General features: G+C 41.4%; 1 protein-coding gene across 2 annotated transcripts in view; it reads left to right on the forward strand.

Annotated features, from left to right (window-relative positions):
* The window catches only part of JAKMIP2 (janus kinase and microtubule interacting protein 2), a 146,452-nt gene that overhangs the window by 86,383 nt on the left and 40,548 nt on the right, over positions 1 to 19,521 (forward strand). For both annotated transcript variants that reach the window (XM_008523189.2, XM_070569286.1), the window contains exons 2-5: positions 3,559 to 3,835; positions 12,933 to 13,430; positions 17,240 to 17,449; positions 19,295 to 19,393. In XM_008523189.2, coding sequence (XP_008521411.1) covers positions 3,707 to 3,835; positions 12,933 to 13,430; positions 17,240 to 17,449; positions 19,295 to 19,393 — 936 coding nt within the window. In that variant the 5' untranslated portion in view covers positions 3,559 to 3,706. The remainder of the gene's footprint in view (positions 1 to 3,558; positions 3,836 to 12,932; positions 13,431 to 17,239; positions 17,450 to 19,294; positions 19,394 to 19,521) is intronic.

A 19,521-nucleotide genomic window follows, 5' to 3' on the forward strand; every position in this document is an offset into this window, starting at 1 on the left:
TACTTTTTTCTCTCCTGAATTTCTTTCCTCTAATTTATTTACCCTTTTCTTTTTTCCATCCCTTGTGGGACTAAGTTCACAGTAATTCACAGATTAAAAATACAAGAAGTCAGGCACATAGTATTATATTTTTTGGGAAAAGATTCTAAATTAAAATGTAAAATTTGGCTGTTGCTTTGCCATTTTTGCTGCAAGCAATGCTAGAGAGCTGGTGCTCATTATTTACAGTGGGAGAGAAGCATGTTATAATGTTTAAAAGTAGAACATGATTCCATCAGAGTCTCCATGTGTCCGAGTTCCCACCCCCTTCACATCCCCATGACCATGGCCTAGTTCAGGGCTGCATTACCTCTCGCCTGGACCATCGAAGCAGCTGATTTCCTGCCTCCAGCCTCTCCCTCCCTCCTTAGTAACTCGTCTTCCATCACACTGCCAGAGTTAGCTTTTAAGAAATGCAAATTTGAGGCAGTGCAGCCCAGAGGATAACAGCTTGGGTCCCAGTCTCAGACTGCCTGGATTTGAATCTGGGCCTCACCACCTACTAACTCAGTCAACTTAGGCAAGTTACTTAATCCTCCTGTGAATCATTTTCCCCTATTTTTACTGAGGGTTAAATGAGAGCAGTATGTTAAGTGCTTAGTCCAATGACGGGTTTATAGCAGTCAGTCACTATAAGTTTTTATTATTACCCTTATATCAAATGCTGCCATATTTACTCATTTCTACATAATGAAATCTAATCATTGGTCATGCAGGAACCTGTGACATCTAACGCCAGCCTGTCTCTTCCCAGTTTGCAGCCTTCTCTAAACACATCAGGCAAATTTGTGACTCCAAGTTTTTCTCAAGCTCTTTCCTCTGCCATTTCTGTATCTCCAATTAGAAAAGTCCGTTCTTCATTCTGGAAGACTATAAGGCTATGAAGCGACTGTGAAGCTTTTCCCAAATTCCTCTTTCCTCTGTGTTCTGACAGCACTGTTGGGGTTTGAGAAAAGTTGACCAAAGTGAGTCGTATTTTTTAGGTAAAACAAAAGGACTTCTTGGAGCACTAGATAAGAGAAATGAGAGATAAAAGAAGAAAGGATGACTTCTAAGCTTACATCTGGAACAACTGGGCATGTGCTGGTGCCATTTATTAATACAAGAAAACCTGGGGAGGATAGGGTTTTGAGGGACTAGTAATAAAGACATCTGTGCTAGTTAGGTTGAGTTTGAGATGCCAATCAGGTGTCCAAGTAGATTTGGTAAGTAAGCAGTTGACTATATGAGTCTGGGGTTTGTGGAATGGTCATGGCTGTGGATATAAAACTGAGAGTCACAACGGTATAGGTGGGGCCAGTGGAGATAACTTGGGCAAGCCTGGGGGACCAGAAACATTTAGAGATCAACTAGAGGGAGAGAAACCGGTTAAACATATACGTGTCAGTTTACTCACCCAGTACTTGCTTGAAGTCAAGTACTGTCTTCTTTATCTTTGTGCCTAGTGATGTTTGCCATGCAATTTTCAGTAAATGCTTATTAAGTTCATTTCAATACTAAAAGCAAAGAATGATGGGTTCTTACAAGTCTACAAGCCATACACTTTAATGATTTAGCAACATTTGCAAAAGAAGCATGAAGGACAACTCCAGCATGTAGCTTCAGGTGGAATATGGTGGAGAGTTCCATTACTGCTATAGACAGGCTGATCCTCCCTGTCCCCTAACCTTTCCCTAGGGACACACTCCAAAGGGCATGGCCTCAATGCTCATGGGGGCAGTGGCAGAAAGCCCAGGATCCCAGCGTGGTCCTCAAGGCTGAATACCAGGGGTCTTGAGAGAGCAGCAGCTGCTGGTACATATGGTTGATCAGTTGGAGTTCCCCTTAGTTCTGGGCTGAAGCACCTCCATGTACACAATACCTAATTTTCCTAAAGATTGCATGGGAAACTTTCTCAGGTGTCTTGTCACGTTTTTCCCATGACTTTAATGGTTTAGTATTCATATTTTTCTGACCTTGTTGTTTCTATGAAGCACTTAAGAACTTGTAAATCAAGACATGTCCCTCTTTTTTCTGTCGTCTTGCCACTATTCTGATCAGGCCTTCATCACCTTCACCTTGACAAATTCAGTAGCCTTCTCTCTGGTCTCCCTGCCTCGATAGTCTCCCCACTCTGCTTTGAGGATAACCACCTGCTAAGAACTTCGGCAGCTTTCCCATTGCTTCCTGAAAGAAAAAGATTCCAATACTTTAAGGTTGGCATTCCAGGTCTCCCACAATCGATCATTTCCAGGCAACCTTTCCAGTACTAGTGCCCATGAACTGTATCCTGGCTTGTAATTCACCAGGCCCCCATTTTTTACACAAAAGAGTTACTGTGCTTTCTCTTTACTGTATTTCAGTACCTGCCATTTCTTTCACCCAGGGTGCTTCACTTGTTACTCCATCTGTTAACATTCCTACTCATGCCTCAAGTTCCAGGCCAGCACCACCTTCTTCAGGGAACCATCCTTACTCACCCCATTGGAAGAAGTCCTTGTCAATACTTCCAAAACAACTGGTTTTTTTTTAATGACGCCTATCTGATAGATGTGGTGATGATGATTATGGTGGTGAAGACAGATAGAAAGATAGATAGAGATTTTGATTGTTTTCTTCTTGCCTTGAAACTCTGAATTATTTTTAATTTCAACAGACTGTACCTAGCACAGCTTATAGAAGGAATTCTAATAATATTGACTGAAGGAATGAATAAGTGAGTGACCCAATTGACCCAATAGTCCATTTGTAATTAATCCCCACATCTCACAGTTTATCCATTGTATAATTCTAGGTCTTCATATATCGAATTTTCTTAAAGTTGAGACTTTCTATGGGGTGACCATGAAGTCATCACATAGGTGATGTCCATAGGTGACAAATACTAATTGAGTACGTGGTATGTCCCAGGCCTTATGATGGATTCTGAAAAGCAAGTTGTAAATAAAAACAACACGTTCCTGCCCTGACAAAGTTTATAGATTCATGGAGGCGACCGCAATTAAATAAGCACCGTAGGGGCTGCTTCCAGGAAGAACTGATATGGAAGCTGAGACCTGAAGGGGTCATAAAAATTAGTCCTGCTCAACTGTATGTGTGACAGTGTGTGAGGTAAGGGTACAAGGGAGGATCATGAGGAGGCTGGGCAGAGGATGTAGAAGAATGAATAGAGTAGGAAAAGTCCTTGTAGGAAGAGAGAAGAATCAGAAAATTAAGAGATTCTTATGGCCAGAATATCAGTGAGTAAAATGGAGGAGATAGGCTGGGAGAATGTGCAAGTTTGGCACAAAGAGCACTCTGAGATGTGAAAAATATGCTCATATGCTCAGAGGGTCTTTGAAGGATTTTAAGCAGAGCACTGACATGATCAGACCAGCCCTTTGGAAACATCGCTGTAAATTCATGTGCAACATGCACAGGAGACCCTAGAGATAGGAGCCCTCAGGAGGAGGCTCTTACCAGCAGCCCAGGCTGAGGGTGACTGACTGGCACTTAGCCCAGGTCTTTGCCACAATAACTGCTGTCTCTGCCTCTTCTCAGGGCTTCCAGGGCAGCAGCTGAGGAGACCCTACCAAGGAGCACCACGCAGTAAATGCTGAAACATCGCACTCCGGGATAAGAAGCAGTAACATGGCAGCACCTGTTTGAAAGGAATTAAAAACCAACAGACTCCATTTAGAAAGGAACAATGTCCAAGAAAGGGCGAAATAAGGGCGAGAAGCCCGAGGCGCTCATTGTCGCCCTTCAAGCTGCCAACGAAGAACTCAGGACCAAGCTCACCGACATCCAGATAGAGCTGCATCAAGAGAAGTCCAAGGTGAGTGAGGGCTTCCTGTGGCTGTAGCCTTGAGAGCAGCTCGGGCCCAGCTCTACCTGCCAACCTCCCTCAGTTGCCAGAGAGGCAACTTCAGGGCTTCTTCCTGCCAGTTGCCAGAGAGGGCAACAACCCCTGTACACATGGAGATTCTCTTGTGTGTGGCAGGAGGGAATTCAGCACAGGATACACAGATGGTCAGACTCACCTGTTCATGGGACTGATCTCTGCCTCCTCAGGAAGCCTGGTTCAGGAAACCAGGTATAAAAATTGAGACAACCACCCCCACCGCTATTACCTCCCAACATTTAGTAGTGTATGACCTTGGGCAAGCCCCACCCTTACCCTCCCTAAGTTATTCTCCCTATGGCTTTTAGAGCAGTCTTTCTAATCTGTATCACATCATGTCACTCCACTGCTTGAAACCCTCCACTGGCTTCCTACCTCTCTCAAAAGATTTTCCATACGACTCAGGATATTTCCTCCAGCTCTCTCTTTGACTCTCTTCCACTTCTCTGCCCTGGATCACTCTGTTCTAGCCTCTCTGCTGGATCAAGAGAGAGATGCCGATCACATTAGGGCCTTTGCTCTTTTCTTCCCCCATCAGCTATATGCTCCTTCCTTACCTCCTCCAGGTGTCAGCTCCAGTGACGTTTATCTGACCACTGTCTCTACAGCACAACACTGCCATGCTCAGTTAGCCCCGACAGTCTGACTATACTTGATGCGTTTCACAGCAATTTATATATCTATTTATTTACTTGTTTAGTGCTTATCTCTCCCCCAGTCCAGTGTAATCTCTATGATAGCAGAGTCTTACCCTACCTCTGTATCACTAGAGCCTAAATAAATGCCCAGAACTGAAAAGCTCAATATATATTTGTTGAATGAGTAGAGGAATGAATGAAAGGTGATTCATTCCTTATACCTCAGTTTCTTCATCAATAACATACTACTGTCTCGTAAAGCTGTGATGAGGTTTAAATTAGGCAAGGATGTAAAGTACTTATGAGGATTAAATGAGAAAATTCATGTCAAATGCTCAGATTGCTGCCTGGCACATAGTAAACTCTCAAAAAAAATAATGGTGATATTCTGTCTAATATGCTCTGCACTTGAATCAGTTGCTAACTAGTCTTAGGAAAGTCTCTTAACTTCTCTGAATCTCATCTCTTAAATGGATATGCTAACACTTATCCCACCAGAGTGGTGTGAATATTAAATTGGGTGATGAATAGGAAGGCATTTTGAAATATTCAATGCACATAAGATGTATTTTTTCGATGCAAACTGGAGCCAACTATGTTAATACAAAGTAGGCTTATGTACGTAACTCTTTGTATAGTAAGAAAATGTTTTTTCGAGCTATAGATCACAAACCAAGAAAAATCCTTATTCTGTTTAACTACCTCTTCTTCCTTGTCATTACTATTAAATTTTAATTAGTTATTTTCCCCAAAAATCTATTTCTCCTAGTTTCAGCAATAATAAAGCTTGGCTCCGCCAAAGCCCCTTGCCTCCTATCTCAGCTGTGCCTTAACTTTAGATAACCAGACCCCAAGGTAAAGTTGTGAAGGATATGTCTTAGTTTCCATGAAACTAAAGGGAGCATGATGTCATAAAAAAAAAACAAAAAAGAAACAAAGAAAGAAAAACAAGAACATTTGTTGGAGAGTCAGAAGACCAAAGCACTGTCTTTATCTCTCCTTGGGGACAAATTTAAGTGTCTCAGTGTCTGGATCTGTAATTCAGATGACTGAATCTGTTTCCCCACGTCCATGTCTCTCCAGCGTCATTGTGCATTAGAATAACCTGGGGGAACTTATTAAAAATTAAGATCCCTGGGCCCGCAATCCCGGGATTCTGATAAAGTAAGTGAGGTGAAGACCAGGACTTGCAATTCCAGCAAGCAGTCCAGCAGTCTCCGTGGAGATGGTTCTCTGCCTTCCTGTTGACAAAGACTCCACTCTGAGATTCCTTCCAGGTCTGACAATCTGTGAACATTTCATTGGTTTTAATGTTCCCTGGGGCAAAGTAATGTTCCCAGGGAGGCAGTCTCCTTTAATTGTAGTAAGCACAGGATGACGAACTACATTCATAGGAAGGAGCTTGTCGTCCGGAGACTGGTAACCATAAACTGCTGCTGATTTACAGACAGCACGCTCACGAGATTTCAAAGAGGCGGGGGCCCCACAGCCCCACCACTGCCGATTTTCCACACATTCAAGCCTTTTAAAAAACGGGTAACTGTCAAGTGGATGAGGCTGCCTGTTTATCCAGGGCCTGGCGCTGGTGTCGAAGCCAGCAGGTCAAGCATAACCTCCCCTTCCTCTGCCGACAGATGGGAAGCCTCTTGAATAAAAGCACTACCTTTACCCTTCCCTCTGCCGGCTGCCCAGTCTCCCTGTCTGTGGCAGTTAATTACAGCCCCAGCACAGGGGCCAAAGCAAGACCCACCCCCGTCAGCAACCTTCCCCAAAGAGCAAAGGGAATTTTAAGGGCAAACAAGTCATAAAGCAGTTCTATTAAAATAAATATGCTTGTGCTTCCAAAGGCCCAGCCTTTAAGAGAGAGAATATGAACAATGCCAAGATGTGAATTCACACTCTCAGTTTGGCTCGGAAGCTATGATGATAAAATGACAATTTAGCTACTAGGATATAGACTAAGCTAAAGAGTGGAAAATTCTGGGGTGCCGGGGCATTACTCACTTTTCCAGAAAGGAAAGTCATCCGTTAACTTTTACAGAACACATTGTGTGTAGAGCAGAGCCATAAATGCTTTGGGCTGATAATATAAACAGCTATGCTTTCTTGAAGTTTTACTCTCTGTCACACACTGTAATAAGCGCATTTCCTCCTGACCTCATCTCAGCTTGTTCACTTAGCACTTGAGTGACCCTGAGCAGATTATGAAACCCCTCATCTGTCAAATGGGATAATAGTAGTGTCCGCTTTGTAAGGGGGTATGTACATGTGTTAGTTTTTGAGCAGTTAGTTTGTGTTTCGGGACGTTAAGTGTTTTAATTCAGTTATCTCATTTACTCCATACCCTACACCCTGCTTCTGGCAACCACCAATGTATTCTCAGTATCTGTGAGTTCAGTATTTTTAGATTCCACATATAAGCGAGATCATACAGTATTTGTCTTTCTCTGTCTGACTTATTTCACTTGGCATAATGCCCTCAAGTTCCATCTATGTTGTCACAAATGATAGGATCTCCTTCTTTTTTATGGCTGAATAATATTTCATTGTGTGTGTGTGTATATATAGGTACATGTATATACATAGATACATATATATACATACCATATTTTCTTTACCCATTAATCCATTGATGGACACTTAGGTTATTTCCATGTCTTGCCATGCTTATGCTCTTAAAAATTGTAAAGATCTGGAAACAACTAGAAACCTTAGGCAGAGGAAGGGAGAATCACAAAACTTTTCTTTCTACTATTATGCAAATTTCAAATTGAGGAAGAATTGGGAGATGGGGTGGGAACTTACCCATATCCTGCTCCCATAGATGTCTTCATTTTCACCACAGGGAAATGAAAGAAAAATATTAGACACAGTCAACTTCCAGGGAATAGAAATTGTCTAAAAGACTTGCCAAGCATTGATAGGAATGAACATACCGATAAGGGGGTTATTTTGACTGAACCCCAGACATAAGGGCCAAGAGGATGGAACTCTGAAGGCCCTGTGGTGGAAGGGAAAGAGCACTAAGTGGGTCTTTTATGCCATATGACTTTGTCATTTCTGGGCCTGCACTTTCGCATGTAGAAAATGAGCAGGCTGTGGACGAGGTAGAAGAGCTAAGGTCCTTCCAAAACTAGGGATTAGTCAGGAAAGACACTGTGTGCTCTAGCTCCTCCTGCATTCAGATGCTTCTCAGGATCCTTCGGGTGTCAGACCTCCCCTGACATCTAGTCTAGGTAACACTGTTCTCCTCCTTCCATTTACTCTAGTATGTCACCCTATTATCTTTTTATCATAGGACTCTGTACTGATTGAAGTTATCTTATTTGTTTATTTGCTTGTTTATTGCCTGCTGCCCCTACCCCAATAACCTGTAAGCTTCCTACGGGTAAGAGACCATGTCTGCTTAAGGTAAACCCTCAGTGAGGTATCCCCAGTGCTGAGAATGTGGCCTGGCATGGAGGAGGTGCTCAGTACTACTTGTTGAATGAATTTTCATGATCTCTTTTTAAAGCTTTCCCAACAACCCCATGGCATAAGGACCATTATAGTATTTATTTAAGTGGGAAACTCCAGGCTCTGGTAGAGAAAAGAATTTCACCCAGGTCTGTCTGTTTCTTCGACCAGCAGTCTGAGCCATCAGGCTGCAGTGTTTTCCTCTGTCTATCTCTTTTCTGGTCACCGTGAGGCGGTGATCCGCTGCACAGGGTGTGTGAGCACACCAGGGATGGCTGGGGGATGTGACATCCACCCACCTGATTCCCCAGGGCTTCGAACTCTCCCTCACAGGCAACCTACAGCCACAGTGAGCCCTGCGGGCACAGTGACAGAGGGGACAAAGGCACAGGAGCAGAGAACAGGGGCTCCAAGGGTAGAGGCAGCAGGGCAGGGTTGCAGGGTCTGAGAGGAGTCAGCACCAGACAGGATTTTCCACCACTGGAACAGCCCTCAGGCTGCAAAGCACTTTTACAGTCCTCACAGCGAGCCTGGGACAAAGGCAGGGCATGGATTCTTATTCTGATTTCACTGAGAAGGAAAATGAGTTCCAACTGGTTAACTCATTTGCTCCCAGCGACACAGTGAGTGGAGGAGCCAAAATTCTCTAAGGTGGTTGTCACGAGTATCTTACTCCGCTGCATTCCGTTGCCTCCAGGGCACTCTCCGAAAATCAGCCGACCTTCTCTATGCTCAAGTGCCTGCTCCACCGCCACCAGGTTCAGGGCCCGAATTTGGCACGTGATAGTTCTCGCTTTCTGCACCTTTAGTTTTGTTTTCAGGATGCGTTAAGTGGCTAAAAGCAAGAAATAAAAAAATAGAAGCCTTTGTGCTTCCTCGGGTTGTATAAAATTTCCCTTGTAAGCGACCTTCTTGTAGTGGCAGCTTTTTTCTCCTTCACATCTCCCGTTTCAGAGTGACTTCACACCATGAAAATCCCTGCCACTTACTGGGAGTTTAGATCTCCTGGAATATCCCAAGCAGTAATCCGAACCAAAGCTTATGTCAGCTTGTCTGGTCTTGATAACCTCTCAACCCTGCTTACCTTTGACAGGCTCTCCAATTTTTAATCCTAGATTTCTGAGATCACATTACAGCTCAAACATCACCAGCTTCATCTTGGCAGAATTCGCACTGGCATTTTTCAGGAGGCAGACTGGAATTAGGACAGAAGAGGAAACTACAGTGTGAAGCCTGTGTGGGATAGTCCTTCCTTTGGTCATAGTGTAAGCTTTCCCCAGTAGGATTAAATTTTCCTAGTGACTTTTTTTTTTTTGCTTCTATAAAACCTGGAGCATAGAAGGTATTTGGGAGCTGTATCTTTCAAAGCCCTGTTCAGTGCTCACCCCCTTGCCCTGTCCCACCCCACACTCCACTCCTGCTGCGTACACATGATCCACGTGTCTTCCATGTTAAGATGAGATGCCACCAATGCCAGTGAACTCAAGACATCCAGAGGAAACCCAATTTTATCTTTGAACATCTCTTTCTGTTAGGAAAATAGTGCCTGTGGTCTTGATAATGTAATAATAGCAATGTTAGTCTTATCATGATAATATGGGTAATTAGATTTAGGTTGTTGATGGTGTTAACATAGCATTGCATGATATAATATTCACATATACAATATTCATCAAAATTAATATTGTAATATCTACCATGGATTAATAATTATTAATCTCCCATGTGTTCCAGCCTTTTCTGAGAATTTTTGATACATTTTCTAAGTCAGTCCTCTCAACAACCGTATGAGGATATCACCAATTCTAGTGGATACATGAGAAGACTGAGGCTGGAGAAATGAAGCCGCTTGCCCAAGGTTTCAGAGCCAACAAGGAGATCTGGACCTGACCCAGACCTGGCTCCTGGCCCACCCTGGGCTCTAGTCAGCTTTCTTTACATTGTGCTTATGTAGAAACCATTCCTCCCTTTTCTCATCTGAAATTCAGATGAAACAAGTGCTGCCTACATCGTGTTGCTGCCGAGGAGGTTAAGTGTACTGATGTGTGTGATGCCTTTAGAAAGATACTGACTCATAGTAAGCCCTTGATAAATGCTGACTATTATGTTATCCAGCTGAAATGTTGCTCCATAAAATGTTTCCACTAATCAAAATTGATGCTTTCTTCTACTAAATAATTTTTTTCCATTTCAAAGTATTATCATCATATTTTTCATTGTTAGGAATAGTTCTTCATCTTTTTGTATAATCATTCTCATGATTTACATTAAGATTTTAAATTCTATTTCCTTAGTGGTGTGATCTGAGCTGCAAGTAATTTTCAGAAAATGGTTTTAGTACAGAATTTTCCTTGGTTGTTTTTTCGTCCCAAATGTAAGTCACATCCTTCATATCACCTTCATAGTGAAACACTTCTCCCAAGCTTTAAAAAAAAGTCATACCTAGACATCCTCCCCCAAAATGCCAGTTTCCATGACAACCAAAATAAGTGAGTATAAAAAATGCCAAATGTAATTCATACCTTTAAATTTTCTTTGAGTTCTATGAATTCATTTAAGTGATGGACAAGAAGGCCAGGGTTTGTTTGTATTTGTTTTTGTCTGCGGGCTGGAATATATTTTCCATGCACCTGTATTTTCACTTATTTTTCGTTTTTTCGTTCCTCTCCTCTGTAGTCTGCACACAAAAGATTAGTGTTCATAAGCTGAGAGAAATGACAGAATCGCGGAGTGATTGGCGCGCCTGGAGTCGGGGAGAGCTGAGGGGTAGAGTGAGTAGAGTGGGGGTAGAGTGAGGAGTAGAAACGCGAGCTGGAAGTCCAACCAAATCCAAGAGCCTGAAAGGGGAAGCCGAGGTGTTGGGATTTTATTCCTCAGCATAAAGCAGCCCTGGGTAATTTCTGAGCAGCCACATGAATGGCATCAGAACTGGGTTTTACTACGAGAATGTCACCCGCAGTGTGTCGGGGGAAACTAGGGTCATTGAATGAACCTCCAAGAACTCTAGAGCAACGCTGTCCACGAGAAGGATAATACAAGTCATGCATGGAAACCGTAGATGGGATTTGGAAATCTTTTGTAACCACAATTTTAAAACGTAAAAAGAAACAGAATTCATTTTAATCATATACTTTACTTAATTTGTCCAAAATATTATAATTTCAACATGTGGTCAATATAAAAATTATTAAGAGGATATTTTACATTCTTTACCTCTCACTAAGTCTTTGAAATCCAGTGTGTATTTTACACTTAGAACGAGTCTCAATTCGGGTGATATTCCCAGTGCTTGGTGTATTCCGAGGCCACCGTATTGGACAGCACAGCTCTGGAGCATATGAGATAAGAGGCATCCGGGGAGAGACCTTGGCCTGAGCAGGGTCAGAGGACGGTCATTTGAGAATGCCTGGCTGTTTCCTTGACCAGGCCTCCTTGTGCCCTGAGTTCTTTTAGAATGACCAACATAGGAATAGTTGCTGTGCCTGTAAAATAAAATATTCATAAAATGCCGTGTGGACTTAAAAAATCCTGTTTTAGCTAAAGGTAGGTAAACTGATAAGGTAAGTAAAATCTCAGACATTTTACAGTATAATTACAATGGTTTCAATAAGGAGTTTGAAGCTTAAGATTGTTCAGCTGGAAAAGCTGTTAATGATTATTTTATGAAACCTTCCAATTTTACAAATGTCAGAGACTCAATATCACTCAACTAGATATTACTCCTGGGGCTGCCCAATTCTTTCTTTTTTCCGGGTTACTCTGTGTGTGTGTGTGTGTGTGTGTGTATGCAGGCACACACGCACATGACAGAGAGCGAGAAACAAAGACAGGCGGCAGAGATGATGTGGGGGAGGACAATAGAACAGGATCTAAGAGGCTTTTTTAAGCCTCAAATGCCAGGACTCCGCCCTGATCTGAATGGGAGACAGACTCAACCAGACGGAGGTAGCGCTGTTGCTAATCTATGAGGAGACCTATATTATCATTGGAAATGTAACAAAACACAGAAGATTTTTTTATAACCAAAATACCTGAAAGTACATAGGCTTGAAGGAATACTTTCTTGAACTACTTGGAGTGTTGGCTTGGAGAGGAGCAAGAGAGGGAGAGGAGTGGGAGTAAAGAAGGAGGCAAAGAGACATCTACGGGGCATGCAGAAATAATAGCCACGAAACTCCTTTAACAGAGAGAGGGCCCAATGAACTGCTGGGTTTTTGGGTGGTGTGTGTGTATGTGTAAAATTTGAGGATGGAACCAAGTTGCCATAGTGAGAAGGGTGAGGCTGAGGAGATATTGACTGTCTTCATTCTTCACTTTCCCCTTAGCAGCAGCATCTTCTCTTCAAAAAAAAAGAAGGAAAAAAATAGAAAATATTTTATATTACTTTAGGCACTAACTTATTAGTCTGATCCTAATATTGAACTACGAACTATCCCGAGACACTCACATTTACCCGTTTTGACCCAGCTGGGGATAGGTAGTCTAAAAAGCTCTCCGGGGAATCTGTTCTGAACGCCTCCCCACCAAAAGCTTATAGCACTGCTTCCTGATTTTAACGTGTATACCAATCACCTGGGGACTTATTAAAATTCACATTTTGATTCATAGACCTGGGATGGAGCCCCGGATTCTGCATTTCTGACAAGTTTCTGGGTGACCCCTGTGCTGCTTGTCTACAGACTACACATCAAATAGTAAGACCCCGGATATTTGTCTGAACAAAATAATATGAGCATCCTTAGGTATTTCTTCCTTTTACACACTGTATTCCCAGCTTTAAAGCCTGTGGTTCCCTTCCCTCAGAACACACGGTGGCCTGGAATTTGAAAAGAGATGAGGATTTAAGAGATCATAGCAGCCTGCGTTGCAGATCCTGCCTGGGAGCGCACCTTTCCTTTGAGGCTTCTCTTTTCATCTTTTCGCCTCTCTCCCTTTAGGTATCCAAGCTTGAAAGAGAGAAGACTCAAGAAGCAAAGAGGATTCGTGAGCTGGAGCAGCGCAAGCACACAGTTCTGGTGACAGAACTCAGAGCCAAGCTCCACGAGGAGAAGATGAAGGAGCTGCAGGCCGTGAGGGAGAATCTCATCAAGCAGCACGAGCAAGAAATGTCAAGGACAGTGAAGGTGCGGGATGGAGAGATCCAGAGGCTCAAGTCAGCTCTGTGCGCTCTCCGGGACGGCAGCAGTGATAAAGTAAGGACAGCGCTCACCATTGAGGCCCGGGAGGAGGCCCGAAAACTGTTTGATGCAGAGCGCCTTAAGCTCTTACAGGAAATTACGGACCTGAAAACTGCCAAGAAGCAGGTGGACGAGGCTCTAAGCAATATGATCCAAGCGGATAAAATCAAGGCTGGGGACCTTCGGAGTGAGCATCAGTCCCATCAGGAAGCCATCTCGAAGATCAAGTGGGAGTCAGAGCGGGATATTCGGAGGCTGGTTAGTAACCCAGTGCAGTGAACCAGTGCAGAACCATTCTCTTCCCAGGTTTCAGAGCGCCATGGGGTTTGCTTTTTAAGGTGTTTCTCATGAGTGGATTATAAATAGTGCCCACCTTTGGGTCTAGTGCTCGATCCAAAACACCAGTTAGGTCGATAGGTAGGTAGGTAGATAGATAAATAGGTATGCCCAAACCAAAGCTGGAACTGCAAAATGTAAAAGATTTTGGAATCACATGTCTCATAAAAACTAGATTCTTCCAGCCCCATACATATGGGAAGTATCTATTCAATGATTCCTGTTTTCTTGAATGTCTATAAAAATATTCTGAAGTATGCACTCTTCCAAAATCAGCATGTTTTCATGGACTTTCCATTTGTAAAATGTTGTTGGGTTTTTACAGGGGTAAGGAAAATTTCTAGGGCTTTCATGATGTCTGAAAAGGGCAGCCACTGGGAACATTCTGAGTGACTCACCAGTCTTCTTTCCAGGAACCATGTCTGAAAGCAATAGAGATATAAAATCCTAGTCATTTTTTAAATAGATCTTTTTTTCCCCAAAATAAACAGGGTCATTATAATTTTGAAATTGGATGTCCTTCCTAAGTGTCTTGTTTGCAGTCACCAATTTTCAGGATTTACCTCAACCCCTACAAAGTGGGATCTTTCTTTTTAATATGTATGACCAAAAGCCACATCGGTCTCTCACTATGCTTAAAAACAAAACAGAGATGATTATGATGTGAAAGCTATAATGTCCTAGGATGACCTTGTCCATTTATTTTAGAAGAAACTGCATATATACTCATAATCTTTAGCATTAGTTATATTTTAGTTATATCTTATCAAATGAACCATTGCCTGTTAGAATGTACTTTATGCTTCTCTGAAAATAATATTTTCTTAGGAGAAATTACACTTTCCCTTGTTTCTGTTGATTCTAAGCAATTATTTTCTAAGAATTTTAATTATGTTCCTTGGATAATATCTCCAGGATTTCAGTTTTAAGTAAAAAGCAGCTACCATTAAACATTTTGAAAAGCTAAACGTGTACTTTTCTTCACACTGCAATACAGTGTAACTGTAAAATGTTGCCCTTGCCACAATTCCCTCATTCTTTATCTGCAGTTTCTTCTGTTGCACTGGTTGACAATAAAGACCAAACACAGTGCAGAAGTACTAGTCGCTGCTCTGTCTTTGGTTTTCAAAACTACATGGTTGATAAGAAAGAATCAGGACTGTGAACTCTGGAGTCAGCAGGTAGGTAAATGAAAAGGGAGCTTTACATTAAATATTTTTGTTTGTTGATGGTTTTCCATGTAAAATCTACGATTGTATCCACTTGTTGATCTGTAATTTTTTCCATGACTTCCTTTCACTGACACGTTGCTGAAGTAGACATGAAATCCCTCCTAATAACGATATAAAATCTAAGCTACTGGAAGAGTTGTTCAAAAGTTGGGTATAGAGCCAGCCCTGAGGGCCTACTGGTTAAAGTTTGGTACACTCTGCTTCTGCGGCCTGGGTTCACTTCCTAGGTGTAGAACCACACCACTCGTCTATCAGTAGCCATGGGGTGGTGGCAGCTCATGTAGAAGAGCTAGAAGAATTTACAACTATACACAACTATCACCAGGGTTTGGGTGGGGGGAGGTGAAGAAAAAGGAGGAAGATTGGCAACAGATGTTAGCTTAGGGTGAATCTTCCCCTACAAAAAGAAAAAAAATGGGTGCAAACAGATTAACATGGGAGACTTTTTCAATAATATGGATGCACTTGTCTTCATTTTTTCCTTCTTCTTATCTTGGTACTACCCCCACATCCAGCTCCATTTTTGAAAACAGAAAGGAGAGAAATGGGAGCCATTCTGTCTAGAAAATTTCCCCAGAGAATTCTGATATGTACCACCTTCCCACCTAAGAACTAGAACTTTGGAAGATTTCGGTATTCTAAAACCACCTTCCACGCTTATAACCACTATGCAATAGAGACTTCTCAGTACTAATTACTGGATATTCTACAGAAGAATGCTTTAGGAATTGCTGGAAATATATGAATAATCTTGGAGTCGGTATAGCATAGTGCCTGATAGAATGGGCTCTAGAGTCAGAAGACTGAATTTAAAATCAGGCTTCACCACTTATTAGCCATATGACTAAGATCAAGTTTTTAACCATTCAGGTCCTGTCATCATCTGTAAAATAGTGATAACAGAACCTACATAACAGGATTGTTATAAAATGAGATAACGTATGTAAAGCTCTGAGTATAGTGCCTTGAATGTAGTAAAAGATCAAAAAATTTCAGTTGTGATAATGGTGATAATGAGGATGATTGTATGGGGAGTAATGGAATGATTCCCCAGCAAGTTCAAGCAGGAAGGGTACATCAGAATCCACTAGGAACATGTAGATCTGGAGCTGCGATAAACTGTAAATCACACCAGAGGTGACAGGTCTAACAAATGAATGTGCTACTCACTGAAGAATAACAGTGGGCTCAAGTCTTCAAAAGGATATAGAAACTTAAGACAATGCTTTTATTCCCAAATTAACAGGACAGTGTTTGCTGACTCGCCAAGTTTCAGACATCCCAGGACCATGCAGAATTTAGCCCACCACCCTCCCAAAATTGATCTAAAATGTAATCATGTAACTTGGAGACAGTAGTTCACAGATACTTATATGTGGGAAGATGTGACTATGCAACACAATTTCTGTCCCAAATATAGAAATTTTTTTTGGTCTAAGGAACATAGCAAAAAAGAGATTTATACAAACTGATTTGTTCTATATAAGGACACATTTTTATAAAGAGGAGAGCAGTATAATATTGTTGTGTTAAATGTCTCTACCCTCTCTCTATCTTGAATATTCTCATGGAGTATAATGAAATGAGAAGAAAGTTTTCACCTGATGACTACGCTGTCTTCAAAAATTGTTTGCAGACGCTCGCTTCACTAGCACTTATCCAGAGATGGCCAAAAAATTTTCAGTCCAATGGAACTCTGATCACTTGGTATCAAATGCTTATGGCCTCTAGTTGAGAAATATTTGTGAGTCTATGTCCTAGCTTAACAGAAATGAGAGTTGGGATCAATAAATATACCCCACACATGTAGGAGGGGAAATAGTGGTTGATGTTAGCAGATATTTTCTATTCTTGTTCTTGTCCCAACCATGATTTTCTGACAGTAATGGTAAAATGGTTGGAAGAACTGGCTGCTCTGAAATACGAGTAGGAACGGAAAGAGCCACATGACATGAACCACGGAAGGACCTCGTTCTATCTTCACCACCTGCATGCAAACGCACTGGCCTTGGGAAGTGACTAGGCTACTGGAAAGTCTTCATCTTCTTCAGTTGCTGGTGACCTATTCATAGTGGTTGCTTCTATTTAAACTGAACTCAAAGGCCATTCCCTGAACGGGAGGTAACATCAAAAATTGTCCTGGGAAACACTGTAAAGGAATATTTAGTATCTGTCTTTATTAACACTGGTAACCTATTTTAAAGTTAACCTTTCCTTTCCATATCCAACCAGCCCAGACCATTTCAAACAATAAATTGAATCAAAACATCTACACAGTATATACTAGAGAGAAAACTACTCTCCTGACACCTAATTAGCCTGGAATAGCACTTCATTACACAGTATTGCCTTGTCTTATTCATGCATTCAATATTTTTGTCATATTCACAATTTTATTTCTATATCAATTCAGCAGAAAGAATTAATCTCATACCATGGTAAAAATGCATTTCTTTACAGCATTGTTAAATAAAATGTCCTGGGTGTCATTTCATTCAGATGGATGAAATCAAAGCCAAGGACAGGATCATCTTTTCCCTGGAAAAGGAACTGGAGACCCAAACAGGTTATGTACAGAAGCTCCAACTGCAGAAGGAAGCTTTGGATGAACAACTCTTTCTGGTCAAGGAGGCAGAGTGTAACATGAGCAGTCCCAAACGAGAAATTCCAGGAAGAGCAGGAGATGGCTCTGAACACTGCAGCAGTCCTGTAAGTCTTCAAGTTGAAGTTAAGAACTCGGGAGTCATCTTTTATTTAGCTCCCAAGTTTTGCTATTCACTTAAGCTCTTTTCCTGCTTATTACACAGAAATCAATTCTACCTCCTACTATAAAAAGGGCTACTGTCTTGGGAACAGGGTTTTCTAAACTGAGAGACAACAAAGTGGGCTGCACTGCATTAGCAGATCACAAGAGAGTTACCAATCTTTTTAAATCTTTCATAGACTTTTTCTAGCCAAGTGATAACCATCCAAAAGTCAGCCTATTATAAGAATCATAGATTAGATGAAAATACTTTGCCTCTTGCCAAGACTGGTAGTTTTCCCTTGTGTGAACAATTGGGTTGCAAATTGGTAAAGATGGTTATCATCTATAGGGGTCAAAATATTTAACTGTATAAAAGACTAAACCGTTCATAATCATCATCTGAAACCTTCTGGTCTGACTGAACTTGCCACTTATTTCTGTTGATTTTCATCGTTTTATCTGAGAAATTATTTTCAGAAGTGCAGCAATAAAAATCAGCTTATATATAGTTGACTTTCATATCTTATACCTTTCAAATGATTTAGCTGCTAAAAAGATGAAAGTGTATTATTTAGGAACTGAGATAGGCTCCAAAATAGTACTTAGAACAGAGTAATGAATAATTTATGAATTGGTCTTCGGGATATATATATATATATCCCAGTAGGTGGTAGAAAGAGTACTGAACTAGGATTTAGCAGATGTAAGTTTTAGTTCTATCACTGATACTTACCTGCAGTGTAGCAAAATTGTCAAGAAATGGGCTCTAGAGTCAGACACTTTAGTCCAAATCCTGGATCTGCCATTTACTGTGTGACCTTAGGTAATCGGTTCGCTGTGCAGAGTTTCCTCCTCTGTAAAATAGAAGCAATAGTGGTACTCCGTAAGCTGGTCTAAGGTCTAGAAAAGGTGATAGGTAAAATGCTGAGCACAGGGCCTGTCACATAGTTAGCATTCAATCCATATTTGTTGTTGATCTACTGATAGTAGCCACGAGACCTTGAGCAAGTTATAACCTCCTTGGATCTAACCCGTTCTGCTGAATCCTCTAGGATATGGTGAATCGAGGGATATAATGTATATGAAACTGTTTTGTCAACAGTCCAGCACTATCAAAATATAAGATGATAATAGAATTGCAGGTTTATAATGGTCCTATGGACTCCAGAGCATAGAATTAATCCATGACTGCTGTGTGTAAAGGGATCCATGGCAATTATGCCAGTGAGAAAGCCCCTTGCTCTGGGCAGAATATACCAGCGAAGGCTATCCTATAATCTGCTGCTTTTGATACATGAAGGTAATGCACCAACCTTCTCATTCTGACCTTTTTCTTCAGGAGTATGCGGGAATTTACAAAGCCCATCGCTAGCCCCTACTCTATCCTCTCTTTGGCTAAGTATAATAGCAGGACATCTGTCTAAGCTATGGGGAGCAACGTGCAGCCATGACACCAGGAATGCTCCTTGAACCTCATGTAATCACAACATGACCTCTGTCTCACAGCTCACAGATCTGATAAGCTGGTCCAACCATCTACCACTTCTCCTGCCAGGACTCAGGTCTGCAAGGAATATCTGCCACATGGAATTCATTTGCAGTTTCAACCAGGCTTGGTCTTAAACCCAAGTGGTGAATATAGGTGTTAGAAGAGGGTAAATATTTACTCTACTCTGAATAAGAGAACATTCTACTGTCACCTCATAAGCCAGATGAATGGAACTGAGCCTATCACTTGGATGAGTGGTATTCCAAAACTTTGTGAAAAGTGTTATTGAAGAAGTACTCATTTTAATTTTCATGTGTAGGATTTGAGAAGAAATCAAAAGAGAATAGCTGAATTGAATGCCACAATAAGAAAACTAGAAGACAGGAATACCTTGCTTGGAGATGAACGAAATGAATTGGTGAGTTCTAAGTGGAATTTTTTATTTTATTTTTTGTTAAGCATTTTGTTATAGAAGTATATATGATGTTTAACATAATAAAAGTGCACAAATAATAAAAGTATAGCTCAATAAATATGCCCAGAGTG

The sequence above is a fragment of the Equus przewalskii genome, chromosome 13 (genome assembly GCF_037783145.1).
Source record: "Equus przewalskii isolate Varuska chromosome 13, EquPr2, whole genome shotgun sequence".
Taxonomy (NCBI): Eukaryota; Metazoa; Chordata; class Mammalia; order Perissodactyla; family Equidae; genus Equus; species Equus przewalskii.